The 26,562-nt window shown below is 40.9% G+C and overlaps 1 protein-coding gene across 5 annotated transcripts in view; it reads left to right on the top strand.

Moving 5' to 3' along the window:
• Positions 1–26,562, top strand: part of col27a1b (collagen, type XXVII, alpha 1b) — a 474,822-nt gene that overhangs the window by 383,266 nt on the left and 64,994 nt on the right. For all 5 annotated transcript variants that reach the window (XM_069885118.1, XM_069885099.1, XM_069885108.1 and 2 more), the window contains 4 exons: positions 8,570–8,623; positions 9,777–9,884; positions 10,317–10,370; positions 22,843–22,896. In XM_069885118.1, the coding sequence (XP_069741219.1) occupies positions 8,570–8,623; positions 9,777–9,884; positions 10,317–10,370; positions 22,843–22,896 (270 nt within the window). The remainder of the gene's footprint in view (positions 1–8,569; positions 8,624–9,776; positions 9,885–10,316; positions 10,371–22,842; positions 22,897–26,562) is intronic.

The raw sequence follows: 26,562 nt of genomic DNA, 5'->3' as shown, positions 1-26,562 counted from the left end.
ATGGAGGACCTCAGTTTTCTTCAGGCTGACTTCCAGGCCAAACATTTTGGCAGTTTCCGCAAAGCAGGAAGTCAAGCGCTGAAGAGCTGGCTCTGAATGGGCAACTAAAGCGGCATCATCTGCAAAGAGTAGTTCACGGACAAGTTTCTCTTGTGTCTTGGAGTGAGCTTGCAGGCACCTCAGATTGAAGAGACTGCCATCCGTGCGGTACCGGATGTAAACAGCGTCTTCATTGTTGGGGTCTTTCATGGCTTGGTTCAGCATCATGCTGAAGAAGATTGAAAAGAGGGTTGGTGCGAGAACACAGCCTTGCTTCACGCCATTGTTAATGGAGAAGGGTTCAGAGAGCTCATTGCTGTATCTGACCCGACCTTGTTGGTTTTCGTGCAGTTGGATAATCATGTTGAGCAACTTTGGGGGACATCCGATGCGCTCTAGTATTTGCCAAAGCCCTTTCCTGCTCACGGTGTCGAAGGCTTTGGTGAGGTCAACAAAGGTGATGTAGAGTCCTTTGTTTTGTTCTCTGCACTTTTCTTGGAGCTGTCTGAGGGCAAAGACCATGTCAGTGGTTCCTCTGTTTGCGCGAAAGCCGCACTGTGATTCTGGGAGAATATTCTCGGCGACACTAGGTATTATTCTATTTAGTAGAATCCTAGCGAAGATTTTGCCTGCAATGGAGAGCAACGTGATTCCCCTGTAGTTTGAGCAGTCTGATTTCTCGCCTTTGTTTTTGTACAGGGTGATGATGGTGGCATCACGAAGATCCTGAGGCAGGGTACCTTGGTCCCAACAAAGCTTGAAAAACTCATGCAGTTTGGCATGCAGAGTTTTGCCGCCAGCCTTCCAGACTTCTGGGGGGATTCCATCCATACCTGCTGCTTTGCCACTTTTCAGTTGTTCGATTGCCTTATATGTCTCATCCAGGGTGGGAACCTCATCCAGCTCTAGCCTTAGGGGCTGTTGAGGGAGCTGGAGCAGGGCGGAATCTTGGACTGAGCGGTTGGCACTGAAAAGAGATTGGAAGTGTTCTGACCATCGGTTGAGGATGGAGATCTTGTCGCTGAGGAGGACTTTGCCGTCTGAGCTGCGCAGCGGGCTTTGGACTTGGGGTGAGGGGCCGTACACAGCCTTTAGAGCCTCGTAGAAACCCCTGAAGTCGCCAATGTCCGCGCTGAGCTGTGTTCGTTTGGCGAGGCTAGTCCACCACTCATTTTGGATCTCCCGGAGTTTGCGCTGAAGATGGCTGCATGCGCGACGGAAGGCTTGTTTCTTCTCTGGACAGGACGGCTTTGTAAGGTGAGCCTGGTGGGCAGCTCGCTTCTTTGCCAGCAGCTCCTGGATTTCCTGGCTGTTTTCGTCAAACCAGTCCTTGTTTTTCCTGGAGGAGAAGCCCAGTACCTCTTCAGTGGATTGCAGTATGGTAGTCTTCAACTGATCCCAGAGGGTTTCAGGGGACGGGTCCGTGAGGCGGGTTGCAACGTCGAGCTTTGCTTTGAGGTTTGCCTGGAAGTTTCCTCTCGCTTCGTCTGACTGCAGGTTTCCAACATTGAACCTCTTTCTGGGGGCTTTATTGTTCCTGGGCTTTGGCTTGAAGTGAAGGTTGAGCTTGCAGCGAACCAGCCAGTGGTCAGTGTGGCATTCCGCGCTAGGCATGACCCTGGTGTGGAGCACATCTTGTTTGTCACTTTCTCGCACCAGGATGTAGTCCAGGAGGTGCCAGTGTTTGGATCGGGGATGCATCCAGGTGGTCTTAAGGCTGTCCCTCTGCTGAAAAAGGGTGTTTGTAATGACAAGTCGCTGTTCTGCGCAGAGCTCCAACAGGAGGCGCCCATTGTCGTTGCACTTGCCGACGCCATGCTTGCCCAGGATTCCTGGCCAGGTTTCTGAGTCTTTGCCGACACGAGCGTTGAAGTCGCCCAGGATGACAACCTTGTCGGCTGTAGGGGTACGTTGGATGAGGTTGCGCAGGTCGGTGTAGAACTTGTTCTTTTCTGCTGGTTCCGCCTGGAGGGTTGGAGCATAGACACTGATGAGGGTGATGTGACGCTTGTTTTGAAGTGGGAGTCGCATGGACATGATTCGGTCCGAGAGGCCTGTCGGAAGGTTTTCGAGTTTGGAGGCAATGAAGCTCTTGACCATGAAGCCTACACCAGATAGGCGTCGTTCATCCGAAGGCTTGCCAGACCAGTAGAGTATGTAGCCCGCGCCGCGTTCTTGGAGGCTGCCTACATCTGCCAGGCGGACTTCACTGAGAGCGGCTATGTCGATGTCAAGTCTGGGGAGTTCATGTGCAATGAGGGCAGACCGACGTTCAGGTCGGTGGCTGTCAGCCTTGTCTAGCATGGTTCTGATGTTCCAGCATGCTAGCTTGAGTTTGTGAGCATCTTTTGAGGGGGAGGACGTGGAGGGGGAGGACGTGGAGGGGGAGGACGTGGACCTGTCCTTGGGCCTGCGCAAAGGAGCTTTTAGGTGGAGTGCAGTGCGCGCAGTACTGGCCCCACCCTTTACACCCATGGTTCGTGTGCCGTGGCCAAGCAAGCTGGGACATGGCAGCGAGGTCCTTGGGTCGTAGGTTTTATATCGGAGTGGCCTTCTCCTATGCAGGTTTCTTACCCGGGCTGGAGGGGCCTGCCTCCCCTCCTAGGTCGGTCCATACTGCCCGGACCGGGGCCGAGGCCGCCGCAGTTCACCCTGTGCCTGGACTGGGGCCGCCGCCTCCCACTCCCTGTCCGGACCGGGGCCTCCGCCTGCCTCACTCGACCGAGGCCGGGGCCGCCGTCTCCCCCTTGCTCCTGCCCGTATCGGGGCCGCCGCCGTCTACCCTTCGCCCGGACCGGGGCCGGGGCCGCTGCTGCTCTCCCTGTGCCTGGACTGGGGCCGCCGCCTCCCACTCCCTGCCCGGACCGGGGCCTCCGCCTGCCTCACATGACCGAGGCCGGGGCCGCCGTCTCCCCCTTGCTCCTGCCCGTATCGGGGCCGCCGCCGTCTACCCTTCGCCCGGACCGGGGCCGGGGCCGCTGCTGCTCTCCCTGTGCCTTACTAAAGTCCAAATAAATAACATCCTCCCCCTTCCCTTCATCAACCTCCTCGAAAAACTTTATAAGATTTGTTAGACATGATCTACCATGTGCAAACCCATGATGACTACTCCAAATCAATCCCTGTCTTTCCAAATAGTTGTATATACCATCTCTAAGAACACTTTCCATTAATTTACCCACCACTTATGTCAGACTTACAGGCCTATAATTACCAGGTTTACTTTTGGATCCTTTTTTTGAACAGCAGAACAGCATGAGCCACCCTCCAGTCCTCCGGCACTTCCCCTGTGGCCAGTGACATTTTAAATATTTCTGTCAATGCCCCCACTATTTGTTCGCTAACCTCCCTCAGGGTCCTAGGGAATATTTTGTCAGGACCTGAAGATTTATCCACCTCGATCTTTTTTAATATAGCTAAAGCTACCTCCTCATTAATTCTTATATTATTCATGAGCTCCCTACCATATTTCTTCACTTCATCTGGCTCAATATTCTTTTCCTTAGTGAATAATGAAGAAAAAAATTATTTAAAGTTTCTCCCATCTCCTCTGGCTTCTCATGGAGCCTACCTCCCTCATCTTCAAGGGGTCCAATTTTATCCCTCATTATTCTTTTACTTTTAATGTACCTATAGAAACCCCTTGGATTTATTTTTAATTTTCCTGCCAAAGCAGCTTCATATCTCCTTTTAGCCTTTCTAATTTTCTTAAGTTTTTTTACACTCCTTATATTCCTCAAGCAGTTCATCAATTCCCTGCTGTTTATTCCTGTTGTACACATCTCTCTTCCTCTGAACTAAGTTCCCAATATCTTTTGAAAACCAAGGCTCCCTACAGTTTCTAACCTTTCCTTTAATCCTCAAGGGGACATATCAACTCTGCGTTTTCAGAACTTCTTTGAATATGCACCATTTTTCTGCTACATTCGTCCATGAAAATATTATCCCAATCCACACCCTGCAAATCTTTTCTCATCCCATCAAAATTTGCTTTCTTCCAATCAAAAACTCAACCTTTGACCCACCTCCATTATTTTCCATTACCAGCCTAAAACTAATAGTATTGTGATCACTAGACCCAGAGTTTCCCAACACTGTCACCTAACCTATCTTGTTCCCTAACAGGAGATCCAATACTGCCCCCTCTCAAGTCAGTTCTTCTACATATTGATTAAGAAAACTTTCCTGAACACACTTAACAAACTCTACCCCATCCAGGCCTCTTACTGTATGGGTGTCCCAGTTAATGTTCGTAAAGTTGAAATCTCCCACAACCACCACCTTATGTTTATTACACATATACACAACCTTACAAATTTGCTCCTCTAATTCCCTCAGCCCATTTGCTGGTCACACTCCCATTAATGTATTTATGCCTCTGCCATTCCTCAATTCTACCCAAATAGCTTCATTGGACAATCCCTCCAAATCATCCTACCACAGCACTGCTGTAATGTTCTCTCTAATAAGCAATGCAACTCCTCCACCTTTTATCCCCCCTGTTCTATCATGCCTAAACCAACAGAATCCTGGAATATTTAACTGCCAAACATGCCCTTCCTGCAACCAATTTTCACTGATGGCCACAATATCATATTTCCATGTGGCCATCCAGGCCTTAAGATCAACTTCCTTATTTACAATGCTGCTTGCGTTAAAATATATGCACTTGAGAGACTGCCCTCCACACATACTCCTTTTGTTACCAACTACCTTTACCTTCTTCCCTCCATTTGTTTTTAGGTTCTGTTCCCCCATTCCTTCCAATCTAGCTACTCTTCCTCCCTACTCTCTGTACTCTCATTCTGATTCCCATCCCTCTGCCAAACTAGTTTAAACCCTCCCCAACAGCTCTAGCAAACCTGCCCACCAGGATATTGATTCCCCTCCAGTTCAAGTGCAGCCTGTTCCTTTTGTACAGGTCAGACTTGCCCCTAAAGAGATCCAATGATCCAGAAATCTAAACTCCTGCCCCCTGCACCAGCTCCTGAGCCACACATTCATCCTCCACAACTTCCTATATCTACCCTCACTAGCACATGGCACAGGCTGCAATCCTGAGATTGCCACCCTTGAGGTCCTGCTTTCAACCTCTTCCTTAACTCTATGTACTCCCTTTTCAGGACCTCATCCCCACTTCTAACTATGTCATTGATCTCCACGTGGACCACCCTGCCCCTCCCCCTTCAGAATGCTGTGGATTCTGTGCCCTGGCACTTGGGAACAACATACCAACAGGGATCCCCAATCTCATCCAGCAAACCTCCTATCTGCTGCCCTAACCAGCGAGTCCCCAACTACATGAGCCCTACTCTTTTCCCCCTTCCCTTCTGGGCCAAGGGTCCAGCCCTTGTGCCAGAGACCCGACCTCCATGATTTGTCCCCTGTAGATCATCCCCCCCAACAGTATCCAAAGCAGTATATTTGTTGTTGAGGGGAATGACCACAGGGGTACTCTTGCCACCCCTCTTTCCCTTTCCTCACAGTCACCCATTTCCCTGATTCCTGACTGTTGGGGGTGACTACCTCACCATAACTCCTAACTATCACTGCCTCTGCCTCCCTTATGATCAGATCATCCACCTGCAACTCCAGTTCCCTAACTCGGTCTTCCATGACCAAAGACAAATTCCAGCCTCAATTGATACTGCATTCAGTTTCTTTCCCTGATGTTTATTGAAGTTCAGCTGGTCACCAGATGGAGAATCTTTTTTTCTCCTCCTTTTGCACCTTGTGCCTTTGGTCAAATTGCATTGATGCAGATTAACGTGGAAGTAGGAAGAGAAGACAATCCAGCATCTTTCTTTCCTTGCTTCAGGTTAATAAAGCAAAGACATCCGTGAAATTGGAACGGACAGACCATAATGTTCAATCATTACATATTTTGTTAAAGTACAGCAAGACTAATTATTAGACGATTTGTCAAACTTTCTGCTGTCAGATTTTCTGTTTATTGGTAGTTTCCTGAATAACCAGTAAAATAAAAATGATGTCATCTGTTCCTAAACCCTTCATTTATTTGATTAAAGTTCATTAAAATCTTGTGTGTGATTGCAAATCAGAGGGATATTTTTAAAACTAGAAAGCAATTGAACAAGCAGCTGCCAGCAAACATTAACATTTCCAGATTACATTTAAACTTTTTCAAGTCTGGCTCATATAGCAATGCAACAATGATTGGGGAATTAACTGATAAAATTTACCAATTGTAGAATTCTGTTTGAAAGTACATTCCCTTGTTATGGCACAAAGACGAGCAGTTAGTACTGCTGCCTTCCAACCCTGGAGAGCTGGGTTTGAGCCTGACTTTGAATGCTGTAGGCATAGCGTTTGCACATTTTTCTCTTGACCACATCAATTTCCTCTGGAAATTCCAGTTTTCTCCCACATCCCAAAGATGAACTAGTAGGTTAATTGGTTCCTGAAAATTACTCTTTAGTGCATGTTAAAGGCAAAAAGAATCAAAGGTGAATTGTCAGGTTTGTGTGATGGAGAATGAGTGGCAGGGCTGCAGGTATACGAGGCGAGGGTGAATGGGGCAAATGGAATTGCTCCCCCGGAATGAGTGAAATGGGATCTTTATAAGATTTTTATAAGAAATGTTCCATTCATTACTAGACGCCATTGATTATTAAATTCTGCATATTATTTATTGTGAGACATTTAATTTTGTTATAGTTTGAAATAATAACATCATTGAGGTTGAACTACTTCTGCTTCATGCCATTATTTATTTTTTTAATCCTTTTATGAATTTTTGAACATGAGTATTAATTGCACACCAAGGAGATTCTCAGTGCAGACTATTAATAAATCAATAGAATAAACTACATTTATTGTATCCTGGGGCTATCCAGACCTGTAAAAATGTTTAATCCTGGCCAAAACCTCTTGTCTGAAAATCACTCCGAATATTCCAGTTGTGGGAAGTCAATTGGTGAGTTCTTTTTTTCCAAACTGCGGGCTTTTCTCATTCTTGTCCCACCCTCATCATAACCGTCAAAAAATTAGTGGGGCAATACTGCAATAAATAATTTCTAGTATTTAGTTTATTTACAGTGAAATGAGTGATGTCTAAGTTGATGATTCTTTATTAAGAGGGTTTTAAGAACTTGCTTAGAGCACATAAATCTTGTACACGTAAACCCTTTAGATATTTAGCCTGTAGCTGCTATGACACTGCTGAAGTTGATGGTACAGGGCTGTCGCTTCCATTAGTCAGGTTACCTCTCCAGGTCAAAGGAAGTATTCATTTTACTAAACACTTGATAGAAGAATGCGGGCTCAATTTTAACCTTTAAGAAAGATTTGGATGGGCGAGGTATGGATGCAGGACTAGGCAAAAAAATGGTTCAGCACAGACTAGAAGGGCCAAAGGGGCCTGTTTCTGTGCTGTAATGGTTCTAAGATTTCCTTCAACTTTTTAGAGTTTGAACAAGCTAGAACAGTATTTTGGGAATGTAAAATTACGAAGTGTGGAACGGAAAAACCCTTTGTAATAACATGCTGCATCATTAACAGTTACATGGTAAAAGTTGTCTCATTTTATTCCACATCGTATCCACTTGAAAGAGATAATAAGGAAATAATGACAAAATACGGAAAAAGACTATTGATGCAGATGACATTGATCATTTCCTGTTGATTCCACATTTTTGTTAAAGTTACAAATAAGGATGATTATTAGCTTCTTTTAGTCTCCAAAGTATATAATTTCCCCAAATGACATATGAAAGGTGCACCTCTCTATTCCAATGATGAAGAGTACTTTTTACCCTCGCTCTTGTACGCAGATTTCAAACTAATTATTTGATTAATTTAGAATTGACAAAGTTTAGATGCAAAAAATACTTCCATTTATTTCATGAAGCAAGTTATGCACTTAGTGTAAAAATTCTCCAAAAGGTCTCTAATTTGGAATTATATTTGGATTTTATCATATCTAATAATGATAATGAGTTCCAGGTATCTGGAAGGTAGAGCCTTTAGCTTTAGGAAATGCAAAGTTTTGGTCATGAGAAAGATTAGTTGTGCATAATCACCAAAGCATTTACCCTTAAGCTAAACTAGAATTAAAACATTAGAAAGTATAAAATGTATATAGCTAAAGCTGGGTAACTGGAGATCGAGTTCCTTGGATCTAATTTACCTATTGAATTCACCTGAGTTCAATTTCAACAGCTTTTGTCCTTGGTATTGGTTAAAATCTCGTATAATAAGGAGACATCCCTATTCCAGGGAGTGGTGGGTGGGAGAAAGGTTTAAAAAAAAAGAATTTAGTTACAAGAAGAATAATTCCTCGTATAACACAATCAGCAAATAGTTATTTGGAAGTGGTTTCACAGATCAACATCAAGCCAGTCAACTGAAAAGTCATCAATATGAAATGATAACTCTACTCCAATTTCAAGCTATGTCTGATATGTCTTCTATTTTCCAGTCCTTTCTGTATTTGTTCCACCACCTTAGTGAGTGGTTGTTATACAAATTGTGTAACCTGATTTTCATCCACGTTGTTATTTTTATCTAGGGACTTGAAGGAAAACCAGGAAAGTCTGGGATAAGGGGAATACCTGGCAGGAAGGTTAGTTCCACTTGTATTTTGTTTAGTACTATCAAAAAATACACTTGTATTTGCCAACATGTGCACATTTTTAAAAATTGAGATGTACAACAGAGCAACAGGCCTTTCCGGCCCACGAGCCCTTCCCCCTCCCCCATACACCAATTAACCTACATCCCCCCCACCGCCATATGTTTTTGAAAGGTGGGAGGAGACCGGAACACCTAGAGGAAACCCACGCAGATGCAGGGAGAATGTACAAGCTCCTTGCAGACAGCGCCGGCTTTGAACCCGGGTCACTGGTGCTGTAATAGCTGACCATTATGCCAACTGCTGCTCTAACAGCATGAGTCCAAATAGCATCATTTTGCAATTACATGAATGTCTCAACTTCTCCTTGCTTGTCATCATTGTATCTAACTATCTTTGTCTTAGTATTGGGCCCATCATTTCTACTTAACCATTGCAGACAGTTATAACATCCAAGAGTTAAAATCAGTGAGAAGAACCAAATTGTTTCACAATTATCAGGCAAAGCATTTTATTTCTGAAGTACCTTTGAAAGACTGTAAACCTTGCCAAATAATATTAGTTGCAGGTAACACTTTAATAGTCTCATCGAATTATGGAAGCACATGAGTGACCTTGGAGGAGATCCATGAACAAACTGTAAAACTACTGGATCTGTGGAAACTAGCAGCATTCTTCCTTTGTCCCAGTAGTAATATTATGTGGATGGATTTTCTGTGTGTGCTATTTATTCATACATTATTGAAAGACATAGAATGGGTTTGCTCTGGATATTCTCTTTTGGTCCTGTGAGCAAAGAATATTTATTTTGTCCAGTGCCAATGGTAATGCTTCAGAGAAAAAGAATTAACCTCTAAAAATGCATTGTATTCATCCATCAATTGAAACACTTTATCCAAATGCCTTCCCAATACTTCCTCTTCATTCTCCCCTCTTTGAATTACTAAATGGAAAATACTCTGGTGCATTTCCTTCTGCCGTCTCCTAAACTTGTTTGGTAAATTATCGAGTCTAATTGTTTTTTTTAGACTCTAATGCTGTAGGTGATTTAAAATATCTTATATAAAATGTGTTGGAATGAGATTCAACTAGCCAGTAATATAAAAAAATAGTTGTTAACCCTTTGATTCATTGTGTTTTTAAGGGTAGTAAAGGACACTTGGGATATCTGGGAGAAACCGGACCCCCTGGAGAGCAAGGACCTATAGGAACTCAGGGGCCCAAGGGATCTCGAGGAACACGAGGATCTTTGGTATTCAGCTTCATAAAATATATTTTAATGATTTAAACCCATCACTGAAAAGCTAATAAGAATATAAAGTTGAAAGTAAACTCATGGCAGAGACCGTCCAGTTTTTCAGCTGTCTTTATATTGTTCAAACATTCATATTGCATTTAATTGAAAACCTGCTTCAGCTTTGCAATGTTAGCTAAAATATATTGGTGTGAAATATGCTAAAACAACTTTTTAATTCTTAGCTTGTGCTATCTGTTTGTGCCAATTCCATTTAACTTTAGGCATAGATTGGGTCCTAATAAGCACGGCATTAGAGAAAGCTATGTATTTAACTAATTCTCTAATGAATAGATAAATAATATTATTTTAAATTAATGAATATTGCAATAATTTTTGCTTCTTGATTCAATTGCCATTTAAGGTATTTTTTTATTCTTTCTTTGATAGGGTGCTCCTGGTCGAATGGGAGTTCAAGGTGAACCTGGGCTCGCAGGCTATGAGGTAAGGATATTTTAAAGCACAAAGACTGATAATGTTCACTTCCTTATAATGGAAAACTGTACAGGTCTGAATGAAAAATAAAATGTTCCTAAGTTCATGCTTCTCATTCATTCGATGTAAGAAAAATGGAGGATTATGGGTGTGAGGTAGGGAAGCATTCGATTGTTGTGGAGTAGGTTTACGTAGGTTGACACAACATCGTGGGCCAAAGAACCTGTACTGTGCTGTAATCTAATAATTTAATCTATAACCTAAGAGATTTAATTATACTTTGTAAAGATTACAATGGCTTAATTTTTTAATTAATGCAGATAAAGCTTTTTAAAAAATGAACAGTTCATGCATCAGCTGTAGAAATAAGGAAAAAAAAACAAAACCTGTGGAGGGAAAGGAATGGTGATGCTTCAATCAAGACACTACATCAGACTTGTACTGCCAGACTTGTGTCCCATTTTGGAGTCTTGATGTGAAACATCAGCAGTTCCTTTCCCTCCATAGATGCTGTCTGACCTGCTGAGTTCCACCAACAGTTTGTTTGTTGCTCCCCAGATTCCATTATCTGCAGTCTCTAATGCCTCAGTGGAAAAGAGCATATAAACATTCCTTGTCAAAAACTCTCTTCATCTGAAAGCCATATGTTTATTTTTATTGTTGGAATTATGAATTCCTGGTATGGCCACATATAATGCTTTCAAGTAAAGAAACATCTTTTTCATATTACATGGCCTGTTATTCTGGTTCCAAGATTATGAAGAGTTAACCAACCAAGAGCCATGCAGGGCCAAATCAATTTGGAAGTGACATTTCCTTCCTTGAATGGTTATTGTTTATAGTGCGTATCATAAATGATAAAATGGAATTTAATTTTGCAAATTACCATAATGGCATTGGAACTCTCTACCTCAAGATGTCTCGTCTGAATGAGAAGTTTGGGGAAAAAAATCTGAGGTAAAGGCTTATTTTGCAAATGGTGTGTAAAACCCAGGCTGGATCTGCAAAGTGATAATTTCCAGATGAAATTGCATGCTTTGAATCCAGATACTTTTGTGTGCAATTCACCTTGGGACATTTGACACTTCATTTTGTTTTAATTTTTTTTTTTAACTTTATTTATTCGTTCAAAAAACAAATAATATATGACATATACAGCAATTAAACATGAACATTTTACATATATATATATAGAGAGAGAGAGAGCGAGAGAGAGAGAGAGAGAGAGAGAGAGAGAGAGAGAGAAGAAAAGAACCCCCCCTTCAGCCAACTCTCCTAAGGAGAGCCATAAAAACAGAAAAAAGAAAGAATATTTAAAAAAATTAAATAAACATATTGAAATCTAATCAATATAAATTGAAATGTAAATATTCTGAGTATAACAGCCACTTATTAAGAAAAAAATTATAATTATCATGCAAAACATATGTAATTTTTTCCATTATTAAACAATATTTCATCTCATTATGCCATCTATTAATATCAATCATATCTGTATCTTTCCACGTACTAGCAATACATTTTTTCGCTATGGATAAAGCTAAATATACAAAAGCAAGCTGAAACTTAACTAATCCCAAGCCTTTCAGAGGTTGCAAACTACCCAATAAAAATACTATTGGATCTAAAACCATTGACACTTCATGACATGCTTTCCCCATTACCATTTTAAATGGAACCAACTGCATTCTCTGAACAGCCAGAAAAATTAAGAATCCAAGAAATGAGATTGATAATGAAATGCAAAGTGCCTCCATTTTAATGCCAGATTCATGTACACTACTTCTGCTGGCTCAGTTTCAATGCTTGAAATATCTGAAACCTTTACCTTAGTTACTCCATGGCCACTTGTAGCCTTTTTGTACTACGTACATCAGAATACATGTTGTAAAGTCTGTATCATTGATTATTCCTCACCTCTCAGTGGAGTTGCACAGGACTTGTTCAGAGCAGAGATGACCACAGTGTGCAATTGGTACCCATACTTAAAGAAGATCACCATGCTTTTCCTCACCTCCATGGCAGCTTTTATGCAACTATTGTGTAGCTGCTTTGCAGAGTTCCATAAGGATCGGTTGCCCTTCCAAGAACTCAGTATGGCAAGGATACAGCAATTGTGAGCTTTTCATGCAATTTTCATTGGTAACTGTAAGGAGTAATAGAGTTATAGAGAGTGAAACACAAAAGTCTCCAGACGCTGCAATTGTAGTCAAAACACAGAAATGCTAGAGGAGCTCAGCCAATCTCACAGCATCCACAGAAGGTAAAGATATATTACTGACGTGTCAGGCCTGAGCTGTTCCTCAAGGTACGAGTGAAAAAAGACAGACGTCTTTTAAAAGCTGAAGAAAGAAAAAGGGAAGAATGGGAGGGAAGCAGTGCAGGCCAACAGTCAAAAGATGTTAATTGGATTTAATAAGAGGAAAGATGAGAATTGATTCTGTGAAAGAAGACAGAGGGGAAAGGGAAGAGAAAGAGCTAGAGGAAAGGATTCAGGGGGAAGAAAATTTGGGGGAGTGGGGTGAGCTTTAACAAAAGCCAGAAAACTTGATGTTAATGCCATCTAGTTGGAAGATGCCCAGTTGGAAAGTGAGATGTTGTTCCTCCAATTTACGGGTGTTCTCAGTCTGGCAGTGCACGAGACCATGGACAGACATGTTAGCATGGGAATGGGGCGGGGAATTGAAATGGTGGTCACTTGGAGATCCACACTATTGCGGTAAACGAAGCTAAGGTGTTCAACAAAACCATCTCCCAGTCTGCGTCCAGTCTCTCCAATGGAGAGGAGACCACAACGGGAGCACCGGATGCAATTGATGACCACTGCAGATTCACAAGTGAAGTGTTGCTTTACTTGGAAGGACTGTTTGGGACCCTGAATGGTGGTGAGGGAGGGTGTAAGTTGAGCATCTCCTGCAGTCACAGGGGTAGGTACCAAGAGGGCAATTGGTAGTAGGGATGGAGGAGTGGACAAGGGAGACACAGAGGAAATAGTTCCTGTGTCAGGAGAAGAGGGGAATATGTGATGGTGGTGGGATCTCGTAGTAGTTGACGGAAATGGCAAAGGAGGATTGGTTGGATGCAGAGCTGATGGGTGGTAGGTGAGGACAAAGGGAATCCTGTCCTAGTGTGTGGGGATGGAGGGGGCCAAGGCAGATGTGTATGTAATGGAGGATATGTGGGTGAGGGCCAAGTTAATGGTGGTTGAGGGGAAACTGTTGTTTGAAGAAGGAGGACGTCTCTAATGATCTGGCATGGGAGCAAATGTGAAGGAGACGGAGAAATTGAAAAAAATTGAAAGAGAGTAGGGTGTGAAGAGATGTAGTTGAGGTAGTTGTAGGAGTTAGTGAGTTTGTAGAAGCTAGCTTCAAGAGTTGTCTCCCAAGATCAAGATTGAAAAAGGGAGAGTGTTATTAGAAATGGACCAAGTGAATTTAGGCCAGAGTGGAAGTTGCAGCAAAGTGGATAAAATCGACCAGCTCACCATGGGTGCATGAGCCAGCATCAAAGTAGTCACTGATGAACAGAAATAGGCCCTGCAGCCATTACACCTATGCCAATCATTTTTCCCATCTACACTAATCCCATTTGCCTGGGTTAGGACCACATCTTTCTATGCCTTGTGACTGTCTAAATGTCCCTTAAACATAGAAACTGTATCCGATTCCACCACCCGACAGCAGGTTCCAGATATCAATCATTTAAACAAACTTGTCCTTGAGTCCCCTTTGCAACACCTAGCTCTCACCTTAAAACTATGCCCTCTTGTTGCTGCATCTATCATGGGGGAATAAATTGATTATTATCTATGCCTGTCATAATCTTATATAATCAGCTTCTATTGCTCCATGTAAAGCAAGTCCAGCTGATCCAGTCTCTCCACATAAATAAAGTCCTCCAATCCTGCCAACAGCCTGGTGAATCTCTTCTGTATTTTCACCTGTCTAATCACATTCTCGTGATGTGTGGTGACAGAATACTCCAAATGTGACCTTACTAGTGTTTCAACATCCCAACCCTGATATTCAGTGTTTCCAAGGGTCCCATTTGTCTCACAATTATAAGTGAAAACCATCATATTATCTTCAATGTACTTTTGTCCTCTTACATAATATTTTTCCTGGGGATGAGATTAGCACCACAGGCAACAAATATTTGAATTGCAATTTTTGGATCATTGTCTGTTGCTGTTTTACAGAGAATATTACCTGACCTGTTGATGGTTATTAATGTTTTATGATTGTATTCTCATTTTCCTGCATCAATTGTTACTTTCTTTTTGTTATAATCATTATACCACTGTGCCCAGAAAGAGTATAACATCCTCAAAGTACTAGAGATTTTGTTACACTATGCAAAAGATTTAAATACTTTCTATCACCAAGTAATGGAGAAAAAATGAATTGCTTTTATTATAAGGGTGGCAGTGTCATTAAGAATTACAGCACTTAAAACATAAAACTTTACAGCACAGTACAGGCCCTCAAGCCCACGACGCACTGCCAATCAATGTAAACCTACTCCACAGCAATCTATTTTTTCCCTACCTCACACCCACAATACACTATTTTTCTTATATCCACGTGCTTTTCTAAGAGGCTTTTGAACGTATCCAAGATGGCCTTTTTTGTCTATTGTTTCTTCATCAATTCCTCACTAAAACAACCCAGGACTAATCTCACAGTCCCATTGTCAGAGTGTTACAGCTTTGGCTCAATAGGTTTCAATGAGAACAGGTAAGAGGTGAGAGATAGTAGGAGTTGAAGTAAGAAAGGGACACCCTATTCAAGGAACAAAACAGATTCAGCAGGTAGGCATAGGTAAGGGCAAGTTTTAGATATCATATATTTTGTTCATCTCATCATAAACAGTGGGAATGGCAGCCAAGGCAGGGGAATGCTCCTCTTGCAGAATGTGGGTCACCAAGGAAGCCAGCTGTGCCCCTGACGACTTCATCTGCGAGAAATGCATCCAGTTGCAGCTCCTGACAAGCTGGAGCTGAAGCTGGATGAACTCTGGATCATTCAGGAGGCAGAGAGGGTGATAGACAGGAGTTATAGGAACACTATCCCACCTTGGAGGCAGGAGGAGAGTAGATGAGTGACAGGAGAGGGAAAGGGAACAGACAGGCAGTGCAGGGCACTCCTGTGGCTGTTTCCACCCCCCCCCCCCTCAATAACAAGTATACCATTTTGGATACTGTTGGGGGGAAGCAATCTATCAAGGACAAGCCACAGAAATCAGGTCTTTGTCACAGAGTCTGGTCCTGTGTAAGAAGGGAAGGGAGGAGAAGAGGAGAGCTGTTTTGATAGGGGATTCCATAGTTAGTGGGACAGATAAGAGGTTCTGTGGAAGAGATGGAGTATCCCGGATGGTATGTTGCCTCCCCAGTGCCATGGTCCAAGATATCTCAGATCAAGTTCACAGCATTCTCAGGAGGGAGGGTGAGCACCCAGATGCCATGGTCCATGAAGGGACCAATGATGTGGGTAGGAAGGGTGAGGAGGTCCTGCAATGAATGTTCAGGGGGTTAGGCACTTGGTCGAAGGATAGGTCCTCCAGGATTGTGATCTCAGGATAGCAGGCTCGTGCCTAGTAAGCCTAGAAATAGGAGGATAATGCAGCTTAATACATGGCTAAAGGCATGATACAGGAGGGAGGGCTTCAAGATTTTTAATCTTTTAATTTTTTAAAATTTAGACATACAGCAGGCCATTTCTGCCCATGGGCCCATGCCACCCAATTTAGACCCCATTAACCTACACCCCCGGTACGTTTTGAATGGCAGACAATGTGAAGGAAAATTCTCAGGGGTTCTACAGGTATATTAAGAGCAAAAGTATAGTAAGGGACAAAATTGGTCCCCTTGAAGATCAGAGTGATTGGAATTGTATGGACCCAAAAGAGATGGGGCAGATCTTAATTTTTTTTTTCATTGGTATTCATTCAGAAAACAGGCACAGAGTCATGGAAGTAAGGAAAACAACCACTCATGGAGCCCGTACAGATTAAAGTGGAGGAAGTGCTTGCTGTCTTAAAGCAAATAAGTGTGGCTAAATTCTCCAAGGCATTACAAAATATTCCCTCAGGGAGGCTAGTGTAGAAATTGCAGGGGCTCTGGCAAAAATATTTAAAATGTCCTTAGCCACGGGTGAGGTGCCGGAGGATTGGAGGGTAGCTCATGTTGTTCCGTTGTTTAAAAAAGGCTCCAAAATTAGCCCTGGAAATTATAGGTCAGTAAGCCTGAGGTCACTAGTAGGTAAATTATCAGAAGGGGTTCTAAAAGATACAATTATTTGGATAGTCATGGACTAATTAGGGTTAGTCGACATAGCTTTGTGCATAGTAGATAGGAAGCATTGTGAACAGCAAAGAAGGTTTTCAAAGTTTGCGGAAGGATCTGAACCAGCTGGAAAAATGGGCTGAAAAATGGCAGATGGAACTTAATGCAGATAAATGTGATGTGTTGCATTTTGGAAGGACAAACCAAGAAAGAGCATACACAGTAAATGGGATGGAAGAACAGAAGGATCAGAGAATACAGGTACATAAAGTGGCATCACAGGTGGACTGGGATGTACAGATAGCTTCTTGCATTTTGCTCTTTATAGATCAAAGTACTGAGAACAGGAGTTGGGGTGTTATGGTAAAGTTGTATAAGACTTGGTGAGGCCAAATCTGGAGTATAATGTGCAGTTTTGGTCACCTAACTACAGGAAAGATATCAATAAGTTTGAAAGAGTGCAGAGAAGATTTACTAGGATGTTGCCCTGTTCTGGAACTGTTATAAGGAAAGGTTAAACAGGTTAGGAATTTATTCCCTGAAGCGTAGAAGAATGAGGGGAGATTTGATAGAGGTATTTAAAATTATGAGTGGGATAGACAGAGTAAATGTAGATAGGCTTTTTCCACTGAGGGTAGGTAAGGTACAAACCAGAGGATATGGGTTAAGGCAAAAGTTTAGGGGGAATGTCTTCACACACAGAATGGAGGGGGTGTGGAATGAGCTACCAACTGAGGTGGTGAATGCGGGCTCAATTTTAACATTTAAGAAGAATTTGGACAGGAACATGGATGGGAGAGGTATAGAGGGCTATTGACTGGGAGCAGGTCAGTGGAACTAGGCAAAAAAGATGGTTCAGCACAGATGAGAAGGGCTGAAGAAGTTCTATGATTCTAACTATTTTTGCTTTAAAAATGTAATTTAATCTGTCTCAATATCCCTTATTCCAAAATATTCCATGTTGTAACATGTCCCTGACATGCATATTCCCAAATAGGATAGAAATAAGATCCCATCATGAATCTGCTCTTCATAAATAAAGTGGATAAACATTGCAAAGAAAATGATTGAAATAGCAGACAAGTCAAGGAATGAATGTTATGGAGCATAGAAAGCTACTGCACAGTACAGCCCCTTCATCTCATGTTGTTGTGCTGACCTAATAATTTACTCTAACTCCGTAGAATTTCCCTACTGCATTCCCGCCATTTTCCTGCTCATGTACCTATCTAATAGTCTCTTAAGAGATCTTGTTGTACGTAACTACACCACATTTGTCAGTAGCGCATTCCATGCACTCACTGTGTGAAAAAAGCACTTTTTATATCCCCTCTATACTTACTCCCAAGCACCTTAAAACTATGCCCCCTCATGATAGCTATTTCAGCCTTAGGGAAAATGCCTCTGACCATCCACATGATCAATGCCTCATCATCTTGTACACCTTTATCAGGTCACCCTTCATTCTCTGTCGCTCCAAGGAGAAAAAACCAAATTCACTCAGCTGATCCTCATAAGGCGTGCTCTTACCCACTCTGTAGCATCCACATCTTTCCTATAATGAGATAACCAGAACTGAACACAATATTCCAAAAGTGGGGTCTAACCAAGGTCTGAAATAACTGTAACATTGCCTCACAGTTCTTGAACTTATGGTGTCAGTTTTGTCTTGGAATATTATATACTCTATATTCTAGCAGGAATACATTGACCGGCAGACAAATACAGTAAGATCATCTTAGTTTTTCAAAGTTAAAGTTGTTATGATCAAGATACAAAGTTTTACTAATGCTAGAAATAACACGTCAGGCAGTGTCATTGGAAAGAGAACGTTTCTATTGTCAAAACTCACTATCAGAACTAAGATTGAGAAAAAACATTTGTTTTAACTTGCAGAGAAACTAGCAAATTGATGAATAGGGAGGGCAAAGGCAATATGTCTGATTGCATGAGGACACAGCTGGCATGGGGATGAGTTGGAGAGGTTATGTGATTGATGAGTTGAAGGAGGTATTTAGAGTGAAAGATTTTTTTTTAAAAGCTGTAAGATGAGGAAAATTAAGCAGTGAGAATACAAAGGAGCATAAAAGTTGTGAGATGCACAGCTCTAGGACAGCCATTCTCAACCTTATTTTGGCTCTTGCCCCCGAGGACTCGGCTCAAAGTACCCTTCCCTGTGAAGCAGTCACGTTTTGATTTATTCCGTACATCTCTCCTCCCAACTCCTACAAATAAAACATAACATTTTTTTATGTGAAATTAAAAGAAAAGGCTTTTACTTAATGTGTTGTGGCCCCAGGGGGAACCATGAGGCCCCATTGAGTCTGGCTGCTCAGGACATGTCAAGAAGGTCAGGCAAAGCTAATGGAGAGAGAAGTCAATATCAGAGGTTGATGAAGCAGCAAAAATGATAATGTGATACGGACAAAAAGCGAGTTGTGTGAAGTCGCAGAATTTTATACTGAATCCAAAGCCTGCATTGCTATCTATCAGATGATATGTTGTTCCTCAAGCTTGCATTTGGTCTTATAATTATAATAACAGTGTGGGCAGCCAAAGTCAACTGGGTTTGAATGATAGTAGAATGGAGAATTAAAATATTAGGCAACAGGAAGCCTGCTTTCTCCAATGCCAACTGAATACAGGCATTCTGCAAAATAGCTGTCCAATTTGCATTTGGTTTATACAATATACCAACCACATTTTGAACATCAAATGTAGTGCACTAGATTGGAAGAAGTTCAAGTAAATCGCTGCTTTGCCTGAAAGGACTGTTTGGGTCCTTGGAAACTGGGAGGGGAAAAGTTAAAAGAAGTGTTGACTCTCCTGTGGTTGCATGGTAAATAGCTGTAAGAGGATAAAAAATTTGGTGGAGACAGCAGAACACACTAAAGGGTCCTGAAGACAATGGTCCCTTCAGAATGATGAAAGAGGAGGAAAAGAAAGATGTGTCTTGTGGTGAAAGCTCTTTGAAAGTGGCTGAAATTGCAAAAGATCATCTTTTGAATGCTGAGGCTGTTTAGATGGTAAGAACTGGGGAACTCTAGCATTGTTGTGTCCAAAAGAAGAGGAGATGAGATCAGGGATGTGGAAAATTGCTGAGATGTGGAATGGGCTCTGTCATCTGTGGCAGAGGGGAAATTATGGTTTTATCTGACAATTAGCTCAGCCTACCCTATGGGCATGTCCAACAGCCCCTCATTTTGCAACTATTACACACCCTTTGTTTGTATTATCACTTTCAAACAGCCTTCATCTCAGAGAGTTTATTGATTTTTTTTCTCTATGTCTACTTCCAATAACCTAGACACACAATGACACCAACAGCTTATCCCTAAGATGCCCTGGTTGCACTGTACCAGAGATACTATTCTTTTGATCTATCTATTTGCTACCCCCATCTTTTCTGCAACCAAAAAGTAACTTTTTAAAAAATCTCTTTCCCATTTTTGAAGCATAACTCATTTTCTCTCTACAGAGACCTGTGTCAGACCTGCTGAATGCTTCCAGCATTTTCTGTTTTTATTTCAGCATTTGGAGGTTTTTTTTTTAATTGAAACAGAAAGTCTGGCAACGTCAGTGATAATGTAGCAAGCCAACCCACCAGCCTTTTGGTACAGGATGACATTTTTCATTGCAAGTTGTGAAATTTAATCCAATACTTCTATACAATTAAGCCTGTTAAATGTGTCACATGCTCCATCCAAACAGTAGAATAAGAAACTATTTTATTCATGTGATGAGGAAAACAAAAGTGAGAATTGAAATGATATCCAATAATGGTGCAACTAAACAAACACAATGAAATGTTATGAAGTTCTGATTTATTTTAAAACTCAAATAATTTCAGAAGTCCTAAAGTGCCTTTCAATGTACAATTTTAGGTACAACCTCTTAGAATATTAACCTTTCACACAAATTCCTTGAATTTCCTTCAGTACGGTGCAGAAGTGCTTTTACATCCAAACTTTCTGGTACAGAAAGAAATAAACTTTTATCAAGCCTACTAAATCGTATTGACCTCATCCATCAAGCACACACTTCCAGTATTCTAATCTCTTGTGAAACAAGAAGAAAAACAGTCAAAGTGGTAAAAGTGTGGAAAATTTAGGAACAAGTTTAGAAGCTTCCTTCTCACCATAAGACAAAGTTCAGAATAATCCTGTTTCCATTTACTTTTCAAACAATCTCAATTAACATAAACTTGAATACCTCCTGTCAGTAGCAGGTACTCTAATTGGTGGTATATAGTAAGAAAGTAATTGAAACCTCAGTATGATTAAGTATTTTAATCCATAACTATAAGCTCTGGATTTCCTGATACAGAACTGTTGTCTCTTCATATTCCTAATTTTCCTCAAACTTACTAGATCTAAATCCAGAGGGCCAATTTTGCTTGTCCTCTTATATATGTAAGGGAATGAGGTAGGCTGCCTTGAACAAGCCTTGCCCAGAAGATTCCCCTAGAAAAACGAGAAACCCAGAAAAGTCTGACACCACTTCGCAATTTTAAAGCTGTCAATGGTTTTTTAATTGTTATCGAATATCTTTAGAAACATCTTAAAACTCCTAAGTACAAAATAAATAATGAAGTTTTTTTTACCATATAGGAGAGATGGAGTGAGCAAAAGAGATCATGACCAGGAGAAAAAGAATGACACCAAGATCTCCCCTTTGATCTCTTCGCTTTTTCACTCTGTCCACAGCTTACACTTATTTCATTTCTTACATTTCCCAGTTCTAATAAAATCATCACCCTGAAACAGTAGTAACTCAGTTTCTCTGCACAGATACTAGCTGACCTGCTGAGTGTACTGACATTTTCTGTTTTAATTAAATATTTTTCCCTTTGCATATCAAATGTGAGTTCCATTACATTTAACATTTGTCTCTCACGGTCCTTATGGCAATCACTAATTAATTTGTCCCTCAAATCAGTTTGCTTATGTTTCATCTTCTTTTTTAACCTCATGTATATCCCAAATTTTATTTTAACTTGACACAAAGTGCTCTCTGAAATTTAGTATTGGATCAGTTACCTAATTTACGTCCAGACCAATTTAATTATCCATACATTTATTGTATTTTCCTATGACTATGTCGTGTATCATTAAGACAAACCACATAACATTACCAATGATTAACTGATAATACATTGCTTTTACACAGTGACATAAGACACATCAGAATCAGAATTTATTGTCAGGAACAAGTCAATAAAATCATTGTTTTGCACCAGCATCTTCGAGCAAACATTCATGTAAACAACCTTAGAACAAATAAATAAAAATAATGCACTAAAAGTCAAAGTAAGGCCGTGTCTTTGGTTCATTATCATTCAGGAATCTGATGTCATTGGGGAAGAAGCCATCCTTGTGCCACTGAGTGCTCTTCTTTAAGCTCCTGTACCTTTACCCCCGATGGAAGCAGATTGAAGAGGGCATAGGCTGGATGGTGAGGGTCTTTGAGGATAGAGGCTGCTTTCTTAAGACACCACCTCTTGTAGATGTCCTTGATGGAGTGAAGTCTGGTGCTTGTGATGTTGCAAGCCAAGTTAACAATCCTCTGGAGTTTTTTTCTTGTCCTGAGATTGGGCAACTCTTTACCAGATAGTGATACAACCACCAGAATGCTCTCTGTAGAAGTTATCAAGAGTCTTTAGTGACATACTGAATCTCCTCAAACACCTCACAAAGTATAGCCGCTGGTGAGTCTTCTTCATGTTTGCATTGACATGGAGGCTCCAGGACAGATCCTCGGAGATGTTGACGCTCAAAACTTCGAAGTTCTTGACCTTCTCCACTATTGGGTCTTCAATGAGGACTGGATTGTGTCCTCTTGATTTCGTCCTGAAGTCCACAATCATCTCCTTGGTTTTGCTGAAGCTGAGTGCAACAAGCGAATCTATCCCCCTCCTGTACGCTTCCTCGTTGCCATTGGTGATTCTGCTGACAACCGTGGTGTCTTTGGCAGACTTACTAAAGAAACACCACTCTAGTTAATGGAGGATACAGTTATCATATCAAAGATTGGTATTAAACAGGTTGAGCTGTGACAGACTCAATCACTGCAGGCACTGAAACAGACCCTTCAGCCCATCTAGTCCATGCCAAACTCCATCCTTCTTTTCCAAGCTCATTATGTGTTTATTGAATGGGCAATATATTCATTTGTTAAAAATATTTTTCTTTTGTATAGGGTCACAAAGGACCACCTGGCCCAAAAGGACCCCCTGGTCACAAAGGTGAAAAGGTAAAATAGCTTGATCTTTTTTAAAGTTGAATTTTAATGTCTAGGAAATTAAAGATTTGTAGAGTTAAATTTTGTTTTGGCAGCAAGTAAAAGAATAAGATAATAAGGGAATTGCATGCAGAGTGCATTCAAATCTATAATCTGCAGCTGTTTCTCAAATCAATTTGGTTTATATAATTAAATTACATTCAGTGACCTCCACCTATTGATCAGCTCATTGCACTTAGTTCCAAAGTACTTAATTAAATTATTAAGCAAATTATTCCTACCAAGCAGCCAACATCTGATTTTGTATGCATTTACCAGTAAGTCTGCAGTTACACTCATCTGGAAATGTTTGTGCAATGAAGATTTCGCCAAATGAAAGATGAAACAAGCCTTCATGAGCAGTATATGGTAGCTCATTGATTTATACTTTATAAAGGCTCTTAAGATCTCTCAATCTCCAGTGTTTTGCAATTCCTTTTGATCTCTTCGGAGAAATGTTTTGTTTATTTTTATTTGAACTCCACTTATGTAAATTTTTGGTTGTCTGAGAGTTTGGTTCTGTGCCAGTGATGCTGTCTTTCTGAAAGGCTCCATTGTGATACAATGCAATGTTGGCACACTATGTGATTTGTATTTGATTGTCATATATTGTGAAAGTCAAATGAATTCTACTTTTTAATTCTGCATTGAGGCCACAAGGATGTAGCTTCTGTACTTCAGATAGAGTCGTACGCGATTGAAACAGGTTCTTGAGCCCATTAAATCCAAACTGACCATCATGTACCTGTTTATTCTAATCCCACACTAATCTCATTTTATTCTCCCACATTTTAATCCCCCCACATTCTCCCATTCACCAATAAACTAAGGGTATTTTACAGATACCAATCAGCATATTTTTGGAATGTGAAGAAACCCACATGTTCACAACAAGAACAGGCAAACCCCACATACTCAGTACTGGCATATCTCAAAATCTTAACTAATAACAAATGAAAAATTGAAAATGGTTGTCTAATAACCTTGAAATCCAGTGAAGTAGACAATTGAAATTTGAATTTTAAGCTTCTAGAGTCTACGGAAAACATTTACCATCCACCCCCACCAGCCTTCCAGAGGGATGGCAATGTACTACATTTTCTATTTGTGTACCTGGTCATTACAATCAAGAAAATCAAGAAAGTTGTTATAATGGAGCAACTGTGTTATCCACTTCCAAATATCTGTCCATGTATCACGCAATTTATACAGTTGCATGAAGGATGATGTTATTAACACTGCTATGTACCTTCAGAATAATGTATGGGTAATGAGGTCACATTGTTCCAAGGTGGAAGCAAGTGTGAAGAGCACAAAGACGGTCTACAAAACAAGTTAAGCAAGTGGGGAAAAAAATTCACGTGTCTGCTTTGGTGTGGAAATTGAAAAATATGTACATAGAGGGAGAAAGCAAAATTCTGCAGGACAGATGGATAAGAATTTGACCTTTATTGCAATAGAGTTGTGCAAACATACTTGGCATATTGAGTTCAGCATTGCTGTTGTTTTGATGTGCCCCGGGTAGGGTTAAGGTCAGGTTTTACTTTCATTTTCAGGAAAATCAGAACCTAGGTGGTCTTTTATATGAAAATTAAAAGAATTAGGAAACCAAATAGTAATTAATTCACTTAATTGGAAAGTGATGGATTTAGTAAAGGTTAGTAAAGGATAGTGAGTCTTCATGCATTATATCAGGCTGGAGTTTACAATTTTGGTCTCTTTATCAAAGGGATAATATTCTTTGCTTGGAGGGAAGAAAACAAGAGTTTGTCCCTTGAGGACAAATTGAGCAGACCAGGCCTATACTCCCTTGGGTGTGTATAAATGAGATCTAATTTCATTGAAAGCAACAAAATTGTTTCAAGGCTTGGCATGGTGGGTGCTGGACAAATATTTTTCTTTGTGTGGACAGTCCAAAGCTTTGGGTGGCAGAAGTAGGAACAAGAACAAGAGATCAGGCAGATAAGGATATGAGAAATTTCTTCAACAAACGGTTTATGTATCTATAAAACTTTCCACTTTAGAGAGCTATGGGTATCCTTTACTTTTCTATATTCAAGAAAAAAATGGATAGGTTTTTAAATAGTAAGAAAGCAAGAGATGTGAAAATTGTTTGGGAACAGGGTAAGGTAGAAAAATGGCCTGGAGCTGATTGAATGATGGAACTGAATAGAAAGGAGGAATGACCCACTCCTGTTTCTATTTCTAATGTTCTTTTGTCCATTCTATGATCACACACACATCTAGCCAGATGTTCATCCAACCACTGTTCATCCACTCACCTGAGCCATGTTCCAGGTCCCTGGCTCAGGCTACATACCTATCCTGACCTGCCTATAGTCACACACTTGACCCATACATCCACCACTCGACTCCTGTACCCTGGTTAATGGATAACCCAAAGTGAAGCTGCAATGGATCAGAATATGAATTTACTACAAGCTATTTTGAATTTTGTGAAATTATGCTCTGCTCAGAAATTCAAGAAGTCTATGTCAATTATCTCCCTTCCTCAAAAAGTAGTTGATACACATTTTTGAGTAACCTCATACAGATTGGCACAGACTGGATGTTGGGAAACATTGTCTGAGACTCAATAGGCTGTATTTTACACAATGTCATAAGAGAGAATGCAACTAAATTTGACCATTTTGCTATTGATAAATGTTATTTTGATAGAGACAAAATAGTTTTTTTAATGTTGTTATCATTGGAAAAAGATTGAAATTATATGTGAATAAATAGCTTTTGGCCATATTTGGGAGTGACAGCTGTTCACACCTTAGTTTGTTTCACATTTATGTGTATACATTGCCAAATACACAAGTCCAAAGTGCCCTTGAGAATGGATGTCAGCATAACTCAGCTCAACAGAATCACAGCAGTGTTCTGGAAAGAGGAAGCAATTACATGTCCTTTGGGTCCTTCATCTCATCTTTTTCTTCAGTGGCAGTCCCTTGAAGGTTTGCGAAAACTAACTTCCTCTCTAGTTCTATGGGTTCTGAGGGGTGAAGTGCCCATTGTGAAATAGTTAGGAGCTGCTGATTGGGGCCAGTAGATAACTGGGAGCTGGTGCTCTTTTTTCCCTGCTTTCACTGGACATCTAGTTCCTTCTGACAATTGGACTTAAAGTACCTAATGCTGTCCCCTAAGCTCTTTCTCCAAATTGATCAACATGGGTTAGGAATCTCCTGCAGGTCAATTGGTATGTTTTACTTTTTAAATAACATCTTTGAATCTTTTTCTTTTTCCATTTGGTAACCTCCATCGTGAGAATCTGGAATAGAGTATCTGCTTTCAGAGAATGCTGTTGGGCTTGTAAATGATGTGAGCTGCCTATCAAAACCAACTGTTTGTAACTAGGACCTCAATGCGAGATGGAAGCCAGGGAGAGGACACTGACATTGGTTCATTTATTCTGCCAACAAATTTGAAGATTTTGCTGCAGTGATGTTCATGATATCTCTTCAATGCTTTGAGATGTCCGCTTTAGGTAGTCCATTGGCTCAGAAGGTTAGAGAAGTGCAGGGATCGCTGTGCTAAGTTTGAAATCTTAATCTTTAAACACTCTATGCTAGATTTGATGTACAAACATACATGAAATTGGAGAAACTCAGCAGGTCCTGCAACATTCATAGG

This window comes from Narcine bancroftii, chromosome 1, assembly GCF_036971445.1.
Source record: "Narcine bancroftii isolate sNarBan1 chromosome 1, sNarBan1.hap1, whole genome shotgun sequence".
NCBI lineage: Eukaryota > Metazoa > Chordata > Chondrichthyes > Torpediniformes > Narcinidae > Narcine > Narcine bancroftii.
The sequence above is the reverse complement of the archived record's forward strand: the minus strand, read 5'-3'. Positions and strand labels throughout refer to the sequence as shown.